At 36.1% G+C, this 24977-nt stretch overlaps 1 protein-coding gene across 4 annotated transcripts in view; it reads right to left on the reverse strand.

Moving 5' to 3' along the window:
• PLCE1 (phospholipase C epsilon 1) overlaps window positions 1-24977 on the reverse strand; it is a 161513-nt gene that overhangs the window by 120789 nt on the left and 15747 nt on the right. For all 4 annotated transcript variants that reach the window (XM_074874931.1, XM_074874930.1, XM_074874929.1 and 1 more), the window contains exon 2: window positions 13595-15177. In XM_074874931.1, coding sequence (XP_074731032.1) covers window positions 13595-14767 — 1173 coding nt within the window. In that variant the 5' untranslated portion in view covers window positions 14768-15177. The remainder of the gene's footprint in view (window positions 1-13594; window positions 15178-24977) is intronic.

Raw genomic sequence — 24977 nt, forward strand, 5'->3', positions numbered from 1 at the left:
TAATCTATTTTAAGTTTATGAACCATTCTTCTTGGAAAAAAAATAATCATGATGAGGCAAATATCTAGAAGAAAAAAGAACATAGTTTTCAATGTTACACAATAATGGTTGATCTATTCTAGACAAATATACCCCGAACTACTTGTTTTCCCACAATGGTAAACTTGACATTTCATTAAGTTGTTTCCCAGTCTTAAGGGGTCTTGAAGACTTCAATGTCTTAACATTTGGGCCTAACAACATGGCAAGAGTTTTTTCAAAAATAAGTATCTGGAAAACTCAAACTTGTTTTACTATCCTGCAGGCATGCTGTGCCATCCAACCCCTGCTCACTTAGCAGCAACTCCAGATCCCTGGTACTGCTGTGGGATTCTCTCCCAAGCAGCTGGAGCTGACACAGGCACAAACAGCACAGACAGAAGCTCTAGGATGTGATTCAGGACAAGCCTAAGAGATAAGCAGCTCAGGTATGCTAACAGGAGGAACAGAGTTTCCTTTTCCCCTGCTTTAAATCTGGACATAAAATGGTGGACGTGGAGGGTGTGCGAGTCCCTGCAATAACTCTGCCTATGTCAGCAAGGTTTCAGCAAACCACAGATTCAGTGGGATTGGACCCTGGGCTTCAATGCCCTCCAGCCACAGTGCTGAAAGAAATCAGCATGCCTGACAAGAGGACCATAGCAAAGAAGGCAGCAGTTGAAAATGTGAAGTTGAAAGTAGCTACACTGCAGGTTGAAGGACAGGGGAGAGGGAGGCAATGAAACAGGACAATATGGACATGGCTGGAGCAGAAGTGTAAGTTAGACTACAGAATGATGATACAATGCTTATGGGGCTTTTCATTTTACTTTCTTTTTTTAAAATTATATTTAATGTCAACTTTTCTTCTGTTCTCCAAAAAGCCAAAACCAACTTATGGTCTAGATTGTCTTAGGTATGGGCCAAGATAGTATTTATCAACAGAACACGAAACAAATAATCTCATCTCAGTCAAAAACTACAAAATTTGATCCAGCCAAATCATGGACTCAGTCATAGGTTTCCAACCTGTGGTGCACATACTATTAATGCTACACGAATGTGACCTAAGCAACCAAACAACTCTTCTTACATGTGCGCATTAAGTACTGCTGCTATCACGATAATGGTAATATATAAGCAAGATAAATTTGGGAGCTCTGCCCCTTCTCTCTGGGAGAGAGGTGAAAGTCTCTAAGTCTCTGGAAAGCACAGAGACTCAAGATATCAGTAACGCTGTTGAATTTTCTCATATGCCTCACCTTAAGTCTTCTAAGAAACTTTGTTATAAGCTTTCCAAAATTAATTTTCATTCTATTTCATTATTTGTTGCCCAAGTAAGAATTTGAAACTCATTTTTATCAAACCTGAGACTCAGTAACTCTGCTTGCAGATTCAAATTTTTTAAACTACCAACCATTTAAAAAAAACATGTTATTTTCATCAGATACTTTCCATAGCAGAAAATATTCCTGGGAAAAAAAAAAAAAACAAACTATAAAACATCATCTAATTAAAAATCCAAGAAGCTAGCAAAATAGCCCAACTACTGAGCCTTGCCACACCAAGCCTTGCCAGAGTGCCTCAGTTCATAACTGGTTTAGAAATCAAATGATGACTAACAATCTCTCTCCAAATTCTATTAATTTTCTTTGTATTTCTACTTGGAAGTGCAACCTTTGTACATAACCATCATGATAGTACTAGCACTGGTTTACATGTGTCTTAGTTCCACAGAGAAACAGCAAAACCTTTAGTTCTGGTTAGGTTTAGAAGTAAGATTTTGTTGTTGTTTTTTGCTCTCTACATTTTTAAAGTCCCAAAACTCAAAGGACTCTTTGTCAGCTATCTCTTTTATTTTCCTTCCAAGTTTTTCATAGAACACTGGCTCCTTTTCATTAGTTCTTTCAGTTAACTACCTTTCATATCTCATTAGCAAATTCTGCCCAGTACTCTTAAACCAATTTCCATTTCTTTTACTTAATGAAAAAGGTTTTTTCGGTTTTTGTTCTCTTGGATTCACTGAGTCACAACCACATGGGTATGTCCTTTGTATCTTCTTTCATCTTGGCTGTTGTTTTCCTGTGTTTATTTGCAGACTGAAGAAATTTAAATTAGGCAAGGATCAGAGGAATCCAGTCATTAATGCCTAATATAAATACCAATTAGCAAATACTTCTCTTTTCCTGATGAGTATAATAGGAAAAAAATTACAAATGTACTATTCTCTATGATAGTTTGATGAAATGGACATTTAACTTCAGCCAAAAATACCAGCTATTTTGGAAAGCCAGTTTCAGTCTAAGAGTGTAATACTACAACCATGTGCATATCAATCGTCCAATGGGAAGTTTAAATGCTGTTTACTAACCTTCACTGGGAAAAAAAAAAATCCCCAAAAAGAACATGAAAAGGAAGACGACCAAAAAAGCTAAAACCAAAATATAATAGCTATAAATGGTACAGATGCCACATGTAAATTTGTATGAGCTCAACAAAGGCTAGTAGAAGCAGGAGTGCCCATTAAGACCACACGATTGCATGAAGAAGTAAATTCAGCCTTAATTATTAGACTTGGCTGAAGAGTAGATTGTGAATACTGTGGGGAAAAAAAAGCTATCTAGTAGTAGTGAACTAAAGGGAAATATATTGCAAAGTCTTTTCTCTATATAAAAGACTGAAGGATATAGGAGGCTCCATAAAGACCTAGGAAATAGTAAGCAAGCTGAAGCTAAGTTCAAGAATAGCACTAGGGAACAAGAACAGACAGCTACTGATAGGCTTGAAGTAGAAAGAGCAGAACATTAGGAGGAGTTATAAAAAACTAGGGGGGTGGGGAGGAGTAACACTCCCTGCTTCCCCTCACAGAATTTAGTGAGAAACCCCATGGAGACTTCCAAGGTCCAGAAGCCTAGAAAAAGAGAGCAGATCTTGAAGTCATCCATCAAAAGGAACCTGGGGAGAAAGAGCCTGGAAAGCCATAGGGAAATGAAGACTGTGCAAGCTGCAGGGGTGTCTTTTTCAAATAGCAACAGCTGGACCATACCCTGAAGTAAATGCTATTAAGGCTGGCATTTATAGAAGTCTGCAGGGCCCTAAAAATGGTATGGGATAAGGCCTACAAATAGGTAAGGATAAAAAATAGCTGAGGGATACAGGACCTTGTCCAGGGGAGAAAATGCATGCTCTAAGGTTCTGGAGCTGGGACCTTCGCCACAGATAAAGCCCCAGCTTTTCCTCTGCTACTCAGTGAAACAAAACTCCGTGACCTTACAGGTGAGGAATATTTAAGCCCTCAGTTCAGGAAGGATCACTGTCCATGGGAACTGACATGCTATCAGCTGTCTCTGCGTATTTTTCTGTTATGCCAGAGGGTCCAGACTAAATAAGATGTGACCACTTCAGGTCACAGGGAGGACTAAAGCAGAGCAAGGGACAGGTGATGCTGGATGCCACAGAACAGCCTGCTACACTAGGACAAAAAAAAACCAAGGGGCAACAAGTGATCCTTCCACAATCCTACACAGTGACAACCTCAAATTCTGAAGACAGAGGGCAATATTTTCATTACTATCTACATAAACACCTTTTGGGTTAGTAAATAACTCCATTAAAGGTCCTGAAGAAAGATGTCTGAAGCCAGGACAAAACACAGCTGCTATCTGTGGATGTGGAGTAAGTTCACCACGAACAAAAAGAAACAAAGTGTAGTGCACAAGCCAGACCTGACAGGTAAATACACCAACTCTTCCCTGTCATCCCTTTTAAAACTGCCCTGCTTTATTCTGCAAAAATACATATACAAACTCAGTTTTAAAATTCCAAAATAGTTTGTATGATTACAAAAAAATGAACCAATCCAGATTTTGGACTCTATCCAAATCAGTCAAAAAACCAGGGGGGAGGTTGAACAGGACAAATATGATGTAATGGTCAGGTCATTATGTAGATCATGGATCAGATAAATCAAAATATTCTCACATGAATACAAAAACTTGGAACTGCTTGAAAAATTCCAACATGCACACCCAAATTCCCCACACAAAGCTTCACCCTGGTGTTTCCGATGCTGAATTAATTTTCTTGAGCTCAAATGAGCTCCCTGTGTAGCAAAAGCTTTGTAATCTATGAAAGATCTAGGTACATCAAACAATACTTCATCTTCTGAATTTCACCATAACTTTACTTGTAATGGTGTCAAACTTGTTTTACTCTTCCATCGTTTTATAAAGGTAATTTTAATTCTGAAACAAACCATTGATGCATTTATCTCCTCAGCAGCTGAACCACTGGGAGGAAAAACAGGAAACAGCTGGTCAAAGCTAAGTGTGAGGAGAAACATGTTCAAAACTTTTAAAAAATGACTCAAAACTGATCATTATTTACAAAGGCTGGATTTGCAGTTTTTCCAAACTGATGGCAAAGAAACACTGTTCAAGCTAAACTAAATATGCAATGATTCACAAATGCCTGCTAAAGATGAAAGCCTAAAGAACTTCATTGCTCAAAAGAAGCATTCAAATTGTTATAAAAGTCCATCTCCAATCTGTTGGTTAAAGGAAAAAAAAAAAAGAGACGAGACAAATAAACCTTCTATTTGGGACTGCCAGAGAATAAGAAAATTAATACACTGTTGTTTTAAATATGATCCATATTTCACACTTGTTAATAACCTCTACCTATCTTTTCTATAGCCTCAACCTGTTGAGTGACCTGGTGTTAATACACCAAAGCCTCCTTCATGCTGATGGCAAAACACTAGATGTCAATGAAACGTTCACATCAAACGATTTTGCACTCCTGTAGTTCTCCAACTGTATTTTAAGTAAGGTAAGTTTCAAAGAGTCAGCCAAAGTGAGCCAGAATATAAGTTAATTTCATAAAAGGAAATATTCTGAATGTTCATGAAAGAATATTTTTTCCCCTTTAAAATACATACATTTACACACACAAGCCTGCTAGTGCAATCCCAAGATTGTAAACAACAGACAGGAAGTCCAATGTTATGGTTCCCATGGCAACCATAACGTGCTTATATAAAGTAAAATATCTTACATATGCACAGGGTCAGAACTATAACAGCCTCAAGTTTGTAGCATGATGCTCTAAGTCTACAGTTACTTAAGATAAATTCCTAATTTAAAACAGAGATTGATAACAGTTTTCTCTCAGGGATTTTTTTCTTGATCCAACTCACAATCACATTTAGAACAATTCTCCACAGCTCAGATACATTCTTATGTTTTTGCTGAAAGATACATTATTTAGAATTACCATTCAGACCTTTATTCAGCCTAGAAGTATTCCAGTGCTGATTGGCTACATATATTAAAAAAACAAATAAACGTTTTTTATTTGCTCTTATGCATATAACTAAAATGACCAAATATTAACAGTTGGAACTGGTGAGAAAATGTTGGGTTTTTCCCCACTGGAAACTTAGAATGTGTCTCTTCTGCAGACTACAGTGCAGCACACAGCTACTAAGCCTGCTAAGATAAAAGAAAATCTAGCCACAGCGTATGGGGAGTGTTTGGGAGAAGTTTATGTTCTCCAAAACCTGAGTGAGCTCACTAACAACTAACTGCCTCTAAGTCTATAGAACAGATGAGATCACCCCTTCTTTGTAAAACAGCTAGGACAACAGATTCAAGTCCAGAAGTAGGGCTTCCAAGCAGTGTGGTAACATGAACAGTAAATAACAGCATATGTAACTGAAGGGTACTGAAGGAAGTTTTATATATCAAGTTAATGACCCCACCTGAATTATTTTACAATACATTATACATTTTTATATAGACAATATTTTTATTTTAAAACTATAGTTTTAAATTTGTTTGGCATATGACTGTCTATTAAAATGTCTGACGTAAAATTATGGTTCCTATGAAGCCAATAGCTCCATTTTGCACATTATTCTTTTTCTCCCTTCAAGTAACATTATCCCAATAGGAGATTTTAAATAGATTACAATATGACCAGGATTTCACCCATTCTCTAATGCTTGAAGGGAATTCCTAAACACTTTAAGAACTAAGACTGCTGTAACATGAAACTAGAACAGCTAATAATACATCCTTTGTTTTGCCCACACTTTACTAATGAAGGTTTGTATCTGTTGTGATATCTTGAAAACAATTTTTATAGTGTCAGGAGAATAAAATAAAAATAATCATGAAGAGTACGTAAGAATCACTTTTAATAATCTTAAAAGAAGCTCTCACAATTTTACTGTGGATTCAAAGTCCAAATGGTGGCAACAGTCAAAAGGCATTACAGTTACTGGAAAAGCTAAGGGGCGGGGGGGGGGAAGGAAAAATCTTCTATTTTCACAACAGTTAGATTATTCAGAGTCCTGTAACACGTGCATGTGCTGATTTCAAGATAAAAAAACCTTTTTCATTACCGTTGCACATTTCCATACTATGACAGCAAACTTATCTCTAGGTATCTATCTTTGAGTATTTGCTATACCAAGGAAATCTTAAATTTTTACAATAAATGTTATTTAAATTCCAGAGATTAGAAGACTCTTCAGAACTTCATACAAATGAGAAGACAAGAATATTATCTGTAAGTAAGAATAATCACAAGCCAATCCAACCTATTTTTCTCTCTCATACTCAGCTAGGGGATTGATGAATGCATCTGAAAAGTAAGTCTTTAATCTCAGTTCAAAAATTATTATATCAGTTACAGTTCAAAATATTTTAAAAAATGGATACTTTCACACAATTTGCAGGACAGTACAAGCATCATCTGATACATGCGTTTTGGAGGTAAGGAATAGCTTCTAACTACATAATTTTCTAGTAAAATTATTAGGAAAATAAAAAAATAAAAAAAAAAAGAAGGTAGTAACAAATGCGAGGGCTGCATGTTTATGTTTCCAGCACTGCTCCACTTCCGACATTCCTGATGAAAGCTGTATGCTATCACACTGCCCTGAGTCATGCTGGTTCCAACTGCTGCACTGATGTAATTAGCTTTGGTTGGTGTGGGAGCACCCTCAGAACTCTCCTGTCCCTTGATACTCCAGCTCATATGTACTTGGATGGTACCTAACAGCTGTATTATGTTCAATAGTTATTACTTTTTTTAAACTGTCACCAGTCTGTCTTTTCAAGCAAAATTCTTCATGACCAGAGGCTCATAACCGTACTATATCAATCACTTTACACAAATAGAGAAACCAAATAGCCACTTATCTCATGGAGGATGCCTTAGATACCGTGGCAAGTATAATTTTACAGTAGAGATTTTTCCTGTAAGTTGTTCTTGAAATTTCATACTGATAAGATGTATGTCTACCAATTATTGTCAACCCAAGCTTATTCCATTTTAGAATGCTTTCTTTTTCAAAGATCCTGAAAGTCTGAAGAAAAGCAAAAATCAATTAAAATGTGAAATCTCATCAATTCAGATTTTAATTATTCACTCACCAACAGAGTATCTTTATACAGCACAGTTTTTATTCACTCATATCAGAGTAAACAACCCAGACTTTTCAACAGTTTATACAGGTAATGGAGATAACTTGGTTTCAACTGAGAAAGAATTTAGAAGAGTGTCCAACTCTAACACTCTAAAATGAACTCTTTAATGTGCTGCAGGGAGATTTTCTAAAACAGATCTTCATGCTTCTTTACAGTTAATGAACAGTCACTAGAAGGAAAGTCAGAAAATGTGGAAAAACTGAAGGCATAATATATTGCTCTTGCCAAGACTCCCACACTATTGGCTCTAAATACCTAAGTGTGCTCACAGCTAGAACTTATTGTTAATAATTTGGCCCAAAATTGTTAAAGCTATAAGGCAACTACAAAATAATACAAAGTATTATGAGATTTATCTCTAACTCTATCACACATTATGGTAATAAAACTGACTACTTCTACAGACAGAGGGTAAATTTTCTATTTTTAAAGCTAGCCTTTAAAACTGGAGCAACTCAACCCAAAGCAAATATAAGTACAGAGCTTCATTTAACAAAGTTCAATTTATTTTTACAGCACTTACTGAAGGGAAAACATAATTTCATGCCTATTTGGCTTCTCTTTTGCTTCCTTGATTTTTTTCCAAATAGTCAATTTTGCTCATGAGCTTTTTTCTTTAAACAAAAGACTGCAACTCTTATGCAAAAAAAAAAGACACACAGGGTCCAGGTAGAACAAAAAACAGCTCATCCATACCTAACTACTTTAACATATGAATATAAACCGTTATGTCTAAAAACATGATAACATTAGTAACAGGCAAAATACTCATGCATAGTCAGATAAAAAAAATTGTTAAGAGTGGAGGAGAACCCCAACCACTTGCAGATTATTTGCTTTACATCATTTTTTCCTGTAACTTCCTTTCAGTGTGCTGGACCAGAAATTTTATTTCAAAATGGAAAACCAAAATATCTCAAGCCCCAAATCTGTCTGTAATCCACAATACAGAATCGCAAACTACTTTTTTTTTTTTTTTAATAAAAGTACAAGTATGGCATAAACTTTAGCATAAAAAGCAGTGTTACATTTTAGGTATGCATGCAAAACTGGTAGGGAAGAGAGCAAAAGTCCATTTAAAGAATTCCATTTTTTAAAATATGGACCAAGAAGGAAAAAACCTGTGGGAGAACCACATAATCTTAACAGAAAGATGGAAACACAGCAAATCTAGACCTGAAATTCCTACCGAAACAATTAAAAAGAATGAAGAAGTGAAAGCCTGTAAGTATTTAATTTTTTAGGCTGCTTCATGGGTTGTGAATCTCAGAGTTTGGCAGAATAACTGCACCAAGACAACTCCTATTGCCAGGTGATTTCACATGGCCACCCCAACAAGCTGTTCTACTAATCAGATCAGTCATCTGAGTGAAACATAGCACACACACAAGGACTCTTATGCTTATTACTATTATCATTAGCAGAGAGGGTAAGTCAGATGCTTTCAAGCTTTTGTTTCACTTGTTAAGAACCAGCATAGGCCTCTTCATTCACAAATTATGTTTTGAATACACTGGGAAAGTGTATCTTCCAAGATACTACTAGATAAAAAAAGAGAGTTATACTATTCATTTTGACAAAATACTGACAGTAAAAGGTTACAATTAACCCAACACCTGAGAAAAGCAACCAAAAAAATGTTCTTCTGAACATACAGCATTACTAATCCTTCCTTTATTCATAAACATATGTTAACATTTGATGTAAAGGGCTCCTGTATTTAGTTAGTGCAACTGCTTGTCGAAACAGTCAAAGCAGATGTTATTTCCATGACTGATAGTGAAATACTCAATCTATCTATATCTTCAGAAATGCCAGAAAAGCATGCAACATAGATACACTGACTAGAGTTGCTGATACACCTCTAACAGGGAGGGGCTGCAGGGGAAGGAAATCAAGCTCTCTATAGGTTCAGAATGAATAATTTTAATTTAAAATTAGTATTTTGTAATTAATAGAATTTTGAATGTATTCAGATTAATAATCAATTCTAAACCAAAAAAAGATTCAGACAAATACTATCTATTAAACAGAAAATACTTGTGCCTCGTTCTGTTTTTTTAAAACTATTATCCAAGACTACTATTTTAGATATCACATTAATAAAACAGGATAGTAAAAATTTTTTACCACCAAATCTTTTTTCTCTCCTTAACTCTTTGTTAACAGATGCCTCCGACTATAGCTCAACTTTATGGAAATAAAAAATCTTAACACAAGACTCCTTACATTAGCTGTGCATAATCAAAAATCCTTGCATCACATTGATTTTACACATGAATCATAAAAGCACTACGGCCACTACATGGAAAAAATACCTGATGCTAACAAATCCTGAACTACTATACCAAATCATTAAATTAACTATGAAACACTCCTACAAGATAAATCTATAATAAAATCATTATTCTGTCTGGAAAAAGATGTGGGGCAATTAAGGTTTTTTTTAATTGCTGCCTTATTAGTATTTGGCATTTCAGTAGCGCCTTAGCAGCTACGAAGAGCGGATGATATATTAGTGTGCTAACTTCTATCTGAGCAGAGTTAAACAAGCCACCAGAATTCTAGCTTCTTAAAGCTCAAACTACTGGCATCAGGAATGTAATGACACAGCAAAGATGCTACTGATGCCTACAAAATAAGCTTAACTAATTCAGCTATTATGCATTGCAACTATGTTGTTGCAGCTGTCATCTGGAGATCCTGAGGCCACTTACTTGGTTTGAGAGAATCACACCACGGCATTCTACTGTGCTGCTCACATTTAATATCTCATTCAATGGTGGACCCGACTACTTCTGTCTTATTACATTACCACCACTGCAGAAACACCATCATATCAGGAAAAAAAGAAGCATCCTTCAGCACTATGAACCTAACATCTCACAGACACAGATGGTTTAATAATTCCAGAAACTCCTGACTTTTGTAATTAGTCAGATTGCTAATATGATGCAGATGAGTGGAACCCAAATAGTGGATACATTGTGCCAGGCCAAAAAAAGCCAACGCCAAAGCCTGCACTCTCATTATTTGTTTCTGTGGCAAATTCTTTGCATTTGCAACATATTAAAGATGTGCTAATGCGAGGAGCTTGCACTGTTCCAACAGACAAGCAAATTTCTCACAAATAGACACAACAGCCATGTTACACACATCCATCTGATAAGGGTAAGTGTTGCACTGTATATATCTGCAAAAACTACATGCAAAAATTAGAAAAAAATATTCAACATAAAAATATTCTCTCTTCATACAACACATACAGTAAATCCAGAGCAGAGGAGTCTCAATCTGCATATAAAATATCTATAAACACTAATCATGTTACATTAAAAAAGTATATAGCTTCATGAATTTTCTACATAATGCAAAGCCTCAGTCCCACCTTCCTATGTAGGGAAAGAAAAAAAGAAAAAGTTATTCAGCAAGGCAACAGTTCAGTGCCTTTCCTTTATTAGCACTAGAATTTTTATGCAAGGGATATGCACAAATGAGACCCACATTTTCCTACTTAAAACATAAAGGTCTCTATTGTTCCATGTTACACCAGTACTGCTATGAAAACTTAATTTCTCCAACTTTTTTTCCCCCTTGAAGAACAGAACTACTGTTCACTTAGCTGTTCCAAACAGAATGCATGCTCAAAGGGTGAGATAAGGGGAAAGAAAGAACAAATTACCACATTCATTTACTACTTTCTCCCTCTCCCTTTGATTATTAGCGTGAAAGCTTCCTACAAATGCTCGTAATTCATTAAATTATTTTAACCCAGTGCATATGTTCAACAGGTCCATATATTTATCACATCCACTGAGTTCATTTCTATGTTTGTGTAAAAACCATCTATAATGCTACTAATATAAGCCATAAACAACAGAAATATTACTGCAGAAATATTATTTGACTAAAATAACAGAAAAATAATGCTAAAAATGTTTGATGCATATTATACATGAAGAGATTAAATACAGAGGTTGATAAGAAGAAAAATATTTGTAGTCATCATTTGGAAGAAGAAAGACTTAGAATCATGAAGTATTAAGCTTTTTCTGATCATGAGAAAATACTCTGTGCATTGTAATGATGCGGAGTGCTTTACTGTGCCTGTTAATCTTTTGTTCATTTGCAGACAGAACTTTTCCTATTTAAATAATTATTCAGTGAGTACTTCTACATTTATTTCTGAGTTTCTCTATGTACTACAAAAAAATCTTCAAACTAAAGCCCTCAAACCCCAAAATGCTACACATTCAGTATTACGCACCAGTGATAGAAAGTGGTGACGCAGGCATGCATGTTAAAAGCTAAGGAATTCAAGTCAAATTGGAAATGCCCAATGCAGAAACCTAAGCACATCCTTCCCTTTTCACACCTATATAAATGAAAATTACACTAGACCTCAGCTACAAAACATTCTTCCTTCTCCCCACAGAAAAAAAAAAAGCTTATAATGACAATACAAATGTACTGAGAAGATATGTTGTTAGGTAAATACATGGCCCATATTCATCCCTTCATGGGAGCGTGACCATGCACCATGCAGTGCATGTGCTGTACCAGCAAGTGTGCACTCCCACTGATTAAGATAGTGAGTATCACAGTAATGAACAGCACCACAAAGCTTTGCAACCTAGTACAAAAACCTGACACACACATGTTCACAGAACTCTTCAGTCAACTATTTAAATGTAAAAAATACAAGTTTCTAGGACATGTGGCTATTACTGGAGGGCACTATTGTCATGGAGCCCCTGAGCCACCAAGTCCACTCTTCCGTTATCACTGACAAAATTTCATACAATCCATTTCATCAACTGTATGGATGGACTCAAAGATCTTAAAGGTCTTTTCCAACCTAAATGATTCTATACAAGTAAGTTAGTTTTCCTCCATTTCAGTCCTACTGAAAGCTGTTGCAGAGTCTGAGCACTGCTAGAAATTTCTTCCAGTTTTCAACCTACATTTATTCAAGACCAGTTTATAAGCATAGCATATCTGACCACACTCTCCTTTACCTTGGTTATTCTCCCCTCCCTAGAGCTTATTCACATATTTTAACAGAGAAAAATCACACCATCTTTTTTTGATAAGCTCAGTAAACCTTTCTTCTCTTACTCTTCTTGACTTTCCCTTGCTGTTACCATCCTGCTGGCCTTTCTTTCTCTGTAGTCACATTTCAGATGAAACCTTGAGAATCAGTAGTCGAAGTCTTTTACAGATTCCATTGACAACTATTTAATTTCTACCATCACAGAAAAACCTTTTACTGCTTAAAATAATTTATTAAGGATGTGCTGTGTCATTTCTACAATAGTAACTTATACATTCATGATTTCATCCTAAACTTAGACTTTTTTGTACTAATTTAAGAGAATACAAATCAGGGCAATATCAGCACATTAAAATATGTTATTCAACTATTACATTTTTTTTTTAATTATTTGGAAGTGTAGAAGCATTATAAATATCTGTAACTTGGGGAAAATACTATGCTTTCTTTTTCAGAGCAACAAAATTTTTCACTGTGATCTAATACTGCCACTTATCATTTTAGACAATTTATTCCATGGAATTATTATTTCATTGATATATCCACCAAATGTTTATATACACACATATGCCATATATATTCAACTATGTATATCTATAATATATAGGAATACATATATTTTACATACATTTTCTATTTAAAATATAAATACCTATAAAATGTCTAGGCATTTTTGTATCTGTAGATAGGTATATTACATTCTTATATACAAATTTATATAAACATGTATAAATATGTACCTATATACATTTTTTATATATGTACATATGTATGTATAAATTTCATCCAGATATAAAGTTATACATTTTACCCCATGCCTATTTTAAACCAAAATTAATTTTAAAGGATGAGAATACATTTTTCTAAAAAGTACTGTTCATCATGAGGTTCAATGTGGTTAAGTGGAATATCCTATTCAGTGTTAGTAAGTGTTTACTAGTCAAAGATTTTTTCTGAATGAAAAGGTCACGAGATTATCAAAATTTTTACCAAAAAAAAGTAAAAACCAACACTATGAAAAGCTTACCTCATACGATAAAGACTTCTCAAGAAAGGAATTAAATTCCCATTTTATTAAGGACTGGATTACAGTTAGCTGTTCTGTTGTAATCCTAGAAAGCTTCAAGCCACTGTTGTTTCTCCTTTGCTCAACATAATTCCAAGCAACACTTCCTATGTGCCCTGAAGGTAAAGTCCTAACAATTGCTCTCGTTCCAGTATAAACTGATTTTTTAACCTCCTTATCATTTTTACAGAAACGTCTTATTAATAAAGTAGAACGTTCCTTTTTGTTTCTAAAAAAATCCTCTTCCATCTCTTCTTCACAGTTATCATTACAGTCTTCAAAATGGCTCAGAAAGGGCTTTGAGGGCGTTCTTCCAGTAAAGTTATTTCCACAGAAGCTGTGACCTGAGCACGCCACTTTAACCTTTCGTGGTGCTCTTTCCAGACATAAATACTTATCCCTTAAGGCATCTTCATACAACTGTTGCCCATTTTCACTCTCACAATTATTTGTCAACTCCATTATTGGCGTATCAGTGGTGTTACCATCACCAACACTTACTGGCTGCAAGCAGTCATCCAAAATGAAGCCATTATGTAAACTGCACAAAGCCTTTGATATATTCCTTTCACTAGCACAATGAAAGTGAAAAAAGGCCACTTTATCAGTATCATTGCTGTCATTCTTATTTACTGCTGTCTGGCTTCTTAACGATGGTCCATTCATTTTTAGCTGAATTTCAGCAAGCATGGCTCTTTCCAGTGAAACAGGAATTCCAGTTTCCAGGCACGCCTCTCCCCCTGCTAAAGGATCACGAGATTTATACAACTGGCTGCACGGGATATTACTCTTGTAGTTCTGCTGTACAATGTTACAGTTAATGTTAAGAAATTCCACTGAATCAGGGATGGACCTGTTCCTCTCCTGTAAGTTTTCATTACTGTTGTCATTAGTCAACTGTTCTTTCGCCAGAGAGAATATTTTGGGCACTGAGCCCTGAAGACTTTCTTCTTCAAGTCTGTGTAAGTATGAGAAAGCACGTGTGGTTTGCCTTCCCGGACTGGCAGTATGTCTTTTTATAACACTGGTGTCCAAAGCATTTTCAGTATTTTCATCTCCAGCTGACTGAGCAGGTATCACTTTACCCTGTACCACAGAGACAAGAACAGACCCTGTCGTCTCCTCAGAGGTCATCTTGACACAGTCCTTAGTTGCTAGATATGTGTTGAGGATGGGGGTGGGGCGCTGTCTACCAATCCTCACACCATGATTTCAAGTGTAATAAAAGATTCAGTGCTAAATAATCAGGGAACACATGGTAAAATATGCATTGACTACTTGTTCTTTTTGAACTGGGTTTAAAAAAAAAGTAATTTTTTTACTGTTGGTCTACTACGCTTTCTCAGCCTTGAAATACTGGCATAAACTACAAACATTTTTAAACCAGCTTCTTATTGTGATGTAGCCATACGACTTGTCTCTTCCCACAATTAATTCTGCTATCATATGTAGCACATACACTGTTGCCTCAGGTTGTAGAAGATGACCAAACATATAATCCATGTCAAAGATGCATCTCCCCGTAGGGCATCCAAGTTGGTTTTCTGTAAAGAAAAAAATATATATATTGAACAGAATCCATGGTACAAAATCCACCATCACAACTACAACAGAAAGAAATTCTTTTAATGTAAAGAGAAGGAACATGAAACGGAAGTTGATTATACTGAGACCTAGAGAATTCCAAAATACACATTTAAATCTGTCTTAAAGTCTCACTTTACAGTTTGAGGAAATTACAGTCATGTTTTACATATTTAAATAGCTGTATTCACTTCACTATGGGAATCTACATGACTGCAGAAAACTAATTTTACTGAACCTCTAACACTGAAATTGAATATACAAAATATATACAAAGAGAGAAAAGGAAATGTCTTTTCTGTAATTTTTCTGACTCATAGTCCGGATAAGTTAAAACATTTGAAGACCAAAACAATCATTAAATCTACACTGTCTTTTAAAACTAATTTTTTTTCCTGTTCAGAACTGAAGTCTACCACAACTACAATTGTTTTGGTGTTACATGGTTTTTCTTTTCATTAAACTTTATGTTGTTACCACGAAATCATGAAGAAAACACAGTAATTTTTCCAGAACTTTATGACTGAAAAAGCATGAAGGCAGAGTAGGGTAAAAGACTGAAATATTGTCAATAATTTTTTTGACCCCTTTACATATATGCCGTAAGCTAAAAAATTAACCTGCCCTTCAACACTGCCATTAATTCTTAGCTTCTTTCCTGCAAACAGCATGATAGAAGTAAATCTTGAATCAGAAAGTAAGGGGTTACAGATAGCTCAACAAAGAAAACAGAATAATAAAGGAGACATACCCAGACAAATCCTGGTGAATTAAAATTAAACAAATACATGCTTATATCATCATATTTAATGTTTAAAAACATTACATGTATTATTAAAAATGTGGAAAATGCAGAAAGTTGTATCAAGGCTAAGTTTACTAAAACAGTCTAAATTCAATAGAAACAAGCAAAAAAAATATGATTTTGAAACTTCAGTAGCAAAACATCACAAAACTGAGGCAAATCACTGGTCAGGTACAACAGCCAGATTACTGAAATGATCAATCAAATGTTGACCCAGGCACTATCTAGACAAGTAGAAGGGACTACCTTCTTCAGTTCAGTTCATGCAGTTTAACCAAGCATAGTAATTAAATCATCTGTGGTTGATAGAACAACTAGAAATGATAGAAGGAATAAAATCAGGAAAGCTTAATAATGAAAGTATTAAAGTATAAAACCTACTTTGATACTCAAGTAACTATGCTTAACAATTTCATTTTAAACCATTTTAGACCATCGGCTTTCATTTTTATTGATTACTAATCTTCATCCAAAAGCAGTCTGGCACAAATGAAAAGGTCAAAACACACTCTTTAGTTAATAGGATATTTGATATGCTATCTTCTCACACAATGAAATGCAGAAGTGAGCAAAAAGGAAAAAAAAAAATTAAAAAGTAACATTTTGCTAAAAATCCATGGCTTAAAAGTTTGCTAGTCAGTGAAAAGCATTATTCCTTCAGACAGTACCTATACCATAAATGCATGAGGAAAAAAAGTAAATTAATATTTCAATCAAGATTTCAATTTCATTGTTTTAACAACAGAAGAGAGATCTGGGAGGGTCGCAAAGGAAAGTGACAGAGACAGAACAAAGAGACACAACTACATTCTCCACGCATTACAAAATGCATGTGCATGCCAGAGCAGCCAGAGGAGAGTCAAGATGGGAAACTCAGATCCTGTACAAGAGAGAGATTTAGTACCAGAATGGAAAATAAAAGCTACAGTTCACAGAAAAGTTGTGTAGGAGATAGTAGTAGTTGGATGGAGTGGCAGGGACGGGGCTTAAACTGGGGTGATGTTACCAACACAGTTCACAGAGCACACTATAAAATACTGCAACAGCACAACTGTAGGGGAGATAAAATGATAAATCAACACCCAAACAATTCTTTAAGTCTATATTTCCTGATAGTCCCTATATCATTAAATTGTACCCTGAAATTAATTTTAGTTCACTTTCCTCAATCTTACCTATTTCACTTCAAAGAAAAAAACAAACCCCCCCACACTTCAGCAGATACACACAAACAGGAAAGCACTTCAACAATTATCTTATTCTACCATTTCCTATCCCTCTTCCCTGTCCTCCTCCCTCTTCAAATCCCCAGATAACAGTTTACGTAACTTTTTGCAACTACACACTTGAAGAAAACTGCAAGCAATCTATCTAGAAATGTTCCCATCTTATTTCTTCTGGCAACCATTCTGTGCCTTTGAGTACAAATCTACATACGATGATGCTGATCAAAGTTGAAAGATCTAGAAGGAGGAAGAAGGAGAAGCATCCATCAAAACATCTATCTACTGATTCATCTTTCCTGTTCACATCAGAAAAATTCCAGGCAATCAAATGAAAATACAAGCCACCAAAATATATTCATAAATGTACTCCCTGTAATATTGCTAAGTCAGAAATAAAAATTAATGGAATTGATTGTCACTGCAAATAATATACCTCTTATTATGCTGGTTGCCAAATGAAATTCTTACAAAACAATATCACTCTACGAGGCAAAAGAGACAACATCATTATGCAACTTTAACATCACACAATGACTATGAGATCACAAAACTGACCATGCAGGTTAACTTGAAATTTTTTACAACATTCTTTATGGAGAAACTTTAAAAAAAAAAAAAAAATCATATCACTGATTTGCTTCTGTAAACAGAAACCTGTTAAAACCAGAGGACCGTTTATATTCCAGGCTGCCCACAAGCTTATTCAGATGCCAAAACTGGTCTTCCACAGTCCTCCTTCCTTTAACATCATTCTCCCACCTTTCTCTTATGCCAAAGTGTCTCCACGTGTCCTGCCCTGCTTCTCTCACATCTTTTTCTTTTCTCTAGAAACTTTATCTCAAATCTTCCCCAACAGTGGTTTTGTTGGTCACCTCTCTCAACTCGAGGCTAAATGCCTGCCCATTTCTCTCTACCAGCATCTCTCTATCTATTTGTGCCTATGAAATCCACCTCATCAAGAATAATGTCTGCTAAGGAAGCTCCCTGTCTATGTCCAGCTGTTCCCATCCTCTCATGACCACTGCAACATGATAGGGAACTGATCCATCTCAAGAATTTTTTGCTCAAGTTACTTCACAGCTAGATCATTTTCCCAATCCAGTTCATATATGGTTGTACTAACGTGTGCTATAACAGCACAAGGGAGAAAATAAGGAGCATGGGGCAGGGAGGAAAATGCTCCTTAAGTTGGTTTACACATTTCTGCAATCTGAAAATGTAATTTGATATTTCAGCTATGTCAATTGAGCAGGTAGTTGCCACCAAAGATGGCAGACTTATTGCTCCCCGCTCACTCTTGACCTTTGGTCCCCACTTCCCTCATCTCATGCATCTAGAGATCATGAGTCCACAGAATTAAGTTACTTCAGCTGGCTGATTTGTCAGGAAACTGTTCTTTTCATCCAAATGAATTGACTCACCTTGTAGCCACATCATCACTATACTCCACAAAAAGGAAATACTATGAATGCCTGGTATGGACCACACGTCTCAGTAGTAGCTTCAGCTTAGATCGTGTTTGCTATGATGCCTAAATGCACTCTGAAGATAACAGACTTAGAGAAAAGTTATCTAGTGTAGGACTATGCTAAAATCTCATGAAATAGCAAGGAAAAAACATGACGGTAGAGCCTCTGATCTATGGACAACTGCAAAAACATGTGAAGCTGCAGCTCTGCTGAACAGATGACAGGGTTTCATGTGTCCCCCATTACACTCTTCTCAGTCTCTGCTTTCCACTGTAATCAACAGATTTCAATACTGTGCCCAGCAAATTCCTTAAACTGTTGGAATTCATCAGACATGTTATGAAGTGTGTTAACACAGTGTTATAGATGTTATCAAGCATAAAGCTCACAAGCTCAACCAATAAAACAGTATTTTGTAACTTACTGTAAAATTGCAGAATTATCGCTCCCTGTTGTTTCTCATACTCGTCTATCTGCATATGAGTGGCCAAAGCCTAGATCCTCTTATAAAATCCTCACACAAACATATACGAGCATTTGCATATGAAAACAATGCTGAAATTACTCAAAATCATATTCTTCCTGTTGCACATTCAACTCAAAACACACTGATTCACAGTTAAATCTGAATATAAAAGCACATGAAGTAGACAGCTAAACCTGTACTGTATTCAACACATGCTGACATTTTCTAAAGCCACTAGATTAGCTGACAAAATCCATTAATAACTATACTGGTTCATTTTACAAGACTCAAGTTATGTCAGAAATGTAATGTGCTCCTTCTATCAGTAAAGGAAAGTAAAAATATAAGAAACTACATCCAGCATTAGTGAATCATCCTGGATGCAGAGGTCAGCCAAAGACAAACGAATAATGAAAATAAACAATCTGGCAACCTTTCAGCACACACATTCACAAAATGTATTAAGTTTTATGTCACATGTTTTCAGACTAATTTGTCTATTTTCTTTTTACACTGCTGCATACACTTCAAGACTTAAAGTGCAAACTGGTTCTAGTTAGTATTAATAATAGTTAATAATAATGTTTAATAATTCCTTATTCCCCAGACATCTGGGATTAAAGTCTACAACATTCTAGGTAAAACATCCAACATAATCAAAGACTATAAAACTGTATTAATTTAGTATCAGTTTAACCTACAATTCATTACTCAAGCTAATTTCCTTTTGAAGTCAGCAGGAATTCTACTTCAGAGAAAAAAAACAGTATGTTAAGACTTACACTATTATTTAGTCTAAGGAAAGCCATACGAAGGATCAGAACTGAACACAATGTGCTAAGTTGGAAAGCCTTTCAACTCTAGGCTGTCAAGGAAAAGATGATTAGATAAATATTTGAGGATGCTGGTTGGGACTGTGGGAAGAAACAGCAACTGTACAAGGGGCAAGTAAGGGATGGGTGTCATGGTAAAGATGGGGATTATTTAGACAAATTGCATGCTGCCAGAGATACCAAATGCAATTCAGCATGTAGGATGCTGTGAGCGCTTTCCGGTGAATGCCCAGTAGGGGCCAAGATTATGGGTGCAGAGAATGAGGGGACTGACAAAAAGATATGTGACAGTACAAAACACATACTGGTGGTTTCCATGGGCAAACTGCTATTGGAACAGCACAGAAGGCAATTCCAAACAGCTAAAGGGCAAATGGAAGCAGCCTGACAATCCTCCCTTCTTCCCTGGCTATGCTGGGACACCTATAGCTATTTCTCCAATTTTCATCCTATATGCTACCTATACATGGTGATTATCCTAAACAAAAGACATTTCAGCACACAAAGCACACCCCCAACAACCAAACAATTACATTAATTAATTCAAATTAATAAATATTTACACAGCATCTAAGGCTTAAGCATTCAACGAGAAAGAGATTCTTGGGAAACAGTAAACTAGAGAAATAATTTGACATGGCAAGTGGATACAAAGCTATTGATCATCTCACATCACCCCAACAACTGTGTTTAAACAATATAATCTCAGTTCAAGATCTTAAAGAAACAACTGATTCATGAGGAAAGTTGTTTGCATACTTCAAGTATCCATTTACAATTAAAGAGCATTTTTTTTTAGTAAATAAACTAGTTTGATCCAGACCAATTCCTTGAAGAGAATAAGAAATCCACATTTAATGACTCCTCTTTCATTTATCCTGTATCATGCACACTGTTAGCTTTTCATTACAGTGCCTCATCTCAGAAACAAGCAGAAGATACCAGTACAAGAACAGGGCACCAATGTGTTGTCATCAGTTTCCTAAACCTTTCTTCTGCCCAGGGAATCACGGGCAAACAGTAAGGAGGAAATAGCCAGACTCTTAAGAATCACTCAAGATGTGCACAAACCCTATTTGAACAGTTAGAAGCAAGTTATAACAACATTTTATTTGGCACAGAGCATCATGCAGAATCTCAGATTTAACACCAGTGTCTGTGTTTCAACAACAAAAAAATCTTGAAAAACTACAGTATTTATATATCCTGTCAAGTTAGAGCATCTTTTTTTAATTTCTAGAATACTTATCTAAACATCATCAAGTATTAGATGTCTCAAACTATGCAAATGGCTGCCAGATGGTGAACCCTCAATTGCCTCATCATTCATCACTGCATCAGGCAGAATCTGAAGTTACTGCCAGATACCAGCTTCACTCTTCATTTCTTTACAGCAAATCCTCTTCTGTATGAGGAGACACACTGAGAGAACCCAAGACTGAATTTATCTTACTGTCAGAATCAGTTCTTTATTTCTTCCTAGATCTGATCTGCAATACACTGAAAGCTGTAATTTCATCAACACTCAGATGAACAGGTCCTTCTATCTGAGATGCATGACAACTCTAACAATTAAAGGTGGGATTATCCTTTTCCATCTTTGAACAAGTACTTCTGGAATAATTTCCTTAACTTTTTGAAGAACTTTGAAAACAGTGTCAAATGGGTGAAAGATTTTGGAGCACTGAGTCACACTCATAGGAAAAGGGAGGGCAGCAGAATTTAAAACAAATATCTTCAAAGCACAGAATTCAACAAACTTGGCACTGGTAAGCAGAATCTCTTGGAGAGATTAGATAAACTATAAAGGAACATAACATAAAGGAAAATAACTGAAAATTAATAAAAGATATTATATAAAACAAATATGTATCACTGTGATCTTGAAAACCAGGAGCATCAACTCAATTCTCCAGTTATATTCATCAGAGATAATAACTATAGTTACTAAATGAATCAATTCTTTCTCTGCCCCTTATCAGACCATCATCTGTTTAAAGCTAATACAAAGAATTACCCATCTTAACCACACTCTCTCAATTTTTAATCATCAACATTTCTCTAGTTCAACTGCTGCACAGATTTAAGAGTACCTGGTTATCTAAACAAAGACAGTATGTCCTCAAAAGGAAGAGTGTAATTCTAACTTTCTTAGAAGGCTGCATTTTCACTAAAGGAAATTCAGCTGAAAACATGACAGGGAAGATGCATCATAAGCTAGGCAAAGCTTTAAAAATTAAAATGTAAGGAATTCCTGTTAGAAGAAATGAAACAAAGCCTGTAAACACCTCCAACAAACAAACAAAACCAGGAAACGCCATTCAGTAAAGCAAAATAAACAAAGTAACCTTCTTGATCAACAGTAAGAATTATTATGATAATATCAAAGGTCTTGTAAAAACAAAGGATAAAAAAAGGCAGAAAGGAATCCTAGATGAGACCTGACTTCTTTGACAGCTTAAGCAGTATGAGCTGAGCAAGACCACTTTCCTACAGCTCCACAAACACATTTTCATTTAGTCAACTTCAAGACTTGTTCAGAAAAGCTCTGGTCAACCCCCCTACACCATCTTCAATATCTTATGTTCACTATGTCCATCAGGATTAAAGATCACTGTATTAAAAATATTCTTTTTCCACCCATATGGTCTACCACAAATTTTTCACCTTGAAGTCAAATGTGAGATCAAGCAACTGAACAGCAGCTGAAACCTTAGACATGCAGAAATAAAAAACAAGATGCAAGGAACATGGATTAATCACACAGCAACTTTATTAAAGTTTTCACCTGGCAATGACTGGCAATAACTTGCACTATGCAGATGGTGATTTGTCCTTCATCAGTTCCACATGGTGGAGGTCTGCCATCAGTTCTCCACAGCTGATCAATTAAAGGGTCCTCACTGCCGTCCTTCTTTACATGACTACCAGCCTACGGAAACTTTTTCAATATGGAAACACCAGAAACCCCAATACTCCTTTCCAGCTTTTGTACAAACTACCTTCTGTACAAACTACAAAGTTTCATTCTAACTTCAGTTTAGCCATGAACTGAACTGCTATAAAGGAACATATGCACCGGACACAATAGAAGAAGACTAAGGCAAGTGACAGGTTTGTCTCTTTCAACCCCAAGAAAGTATTCAGCTAGTTAGCTCAGTGTTTAATATGGGGATTAACTGAGCTCCTACCACAAGAGCAGAACTGCCTCACTCAGGCCCACCAAGGATCTTGTACAGATCTGCAGTGAACAGCAAGTAGCGTATTCACAGCACTGCCCACGTGTTCTGCATGTATTTGAATACCAACAACCAATCATTCAGATCCTTTGAAACACCAACAGCTTCAAACTGGGAAATAATTTAGCCATCATCCCATTTCAAGGCTTTGTCCATCTTTGAAGATTTTGTGGTTCCCTTGGACTCAATGCCATCATTCATATATTTTTTTTATCCTTTAACAAGTTCTCAAGTTCTACACACACATGTTCATTCACATGGTTTCTCTGTAGTCAATTTACACTATTTCTTCTCAGTCAATAAAGCACAGTAAATTCCTTCACTAAGGCTACCCAGAGTTAAATACGTTGGAAAATAACAGGAGAATCTTCTGCTGATCGGGACACTAAGTAAAACCCCACAAACAGAAGCGAAGAAGCAGACACGGAAGGGTTTTGTGCACAGTGAATCTCAATTACAAATTATTTTTAAAATATTGCAAACAGTGTTTCTGTTAAAATATGAATGAAAAACACTGTTGTCATCAAAATACAAATAATAAATATGGGGAAAATGATTGCATGTATTTCCTGTCATTTGCCAATCACTTCTGTGGCCTCAAAATGTTAATACAAAATGGAATGCTTACATACAAGCATTACTGTTCTGAGAACTTGGTTACTGCATTGAAAATCTGTCACTTTGAAACGTGTACTCTTTACGACTCTAAAAAGTCAACAGTAACCTGGGATTACATATTAATGTCATTTGTAAACATGGTATACTCCCTCCATTCTAGTTTCTATCAAATTCTCTCTCCAAAGAATCATTATCACAAATAAACTCAGTATGTGAGCAGGAAAAATTACATTATTTGAAAGCCAGACGAGTTCCTGAATGCAAAAGGGAAAGTAAGTAGGAAATTGCAGGCCTTCACTTTCAAAAAAACATCCAACCACAGATTCACAGTGGCACACCAGTGACAGAATTGCGCATTTCCCTTCCTACCACACCCATGAGAGATGCTACCTTGACCAAAGGATACTATTTGTCAAAGTCAGCTGCTTCAAGCCTTTAGAAGTTAATGCCTTGGCCAACCAGGCACCAGCCCAGCCCTACAGCAGGCTGACCCTTTCAGACTACTGGACAGGGTTCAGACCTCACAGCATGCCAATCACACTCCACACCCTGCCTGGAGCACCACCTATGTCTCCCAGCAAGGTTTGTCTCCCTGCACTGGGATTCAAGCTTCAGCAGTGATAGAAACCAGCACATCAGTTTCTACAGAAGTAGGTTTATTTACCTGGATACTGCAATAACAAGTACTAATTCAGAGGATCTACAAGCCTTAGCTCAGCAGCTTGCAACTTAGTGACAGTTCAGCCTCGAGGTAAAGAACATTTCCCAAATATCCTAACGCTGTTGTCTCTCATCCTCCCTTTTCCTAAAGTAATACTAGAGAGGTTAGCATCACAAGGCAGAAATCCATGTCCCTCCAGCAAGAATCTCTAGCCCTGGCAATCCTTTCTTATCCAGTTCCACTTGACAACAACGCACCACTGGCAGGTCTTCCTGGCCTTCCCGTCTGAGCTCATCTAGCATTTCTGCCCAAAGTGAAACCATGCCTTTAAGGGACTTTACGTGGTACACTGACATATATCTCAATAAATTGCAATTGCACCTTGCCATAAAAAACTGTTACCCTGCCAAAGTTTTAAAATTACTCCGAAACAGGTCACACAA

Source organism: Strix uralensis, chromosome 7 (assembly GCF_047716275.1).
Source record: "Strix uralensis isolate ZFMK-TIS-50842 chromosome 7, bStrUra1, whole genome shotgun sequence".
Taxonomy (NCBI): domain Eukaryota; kingdom Metazoa; phylum Chordata; class Aves; order Strigiformes; family Strigidae; genus Strix; species Strix uralensis.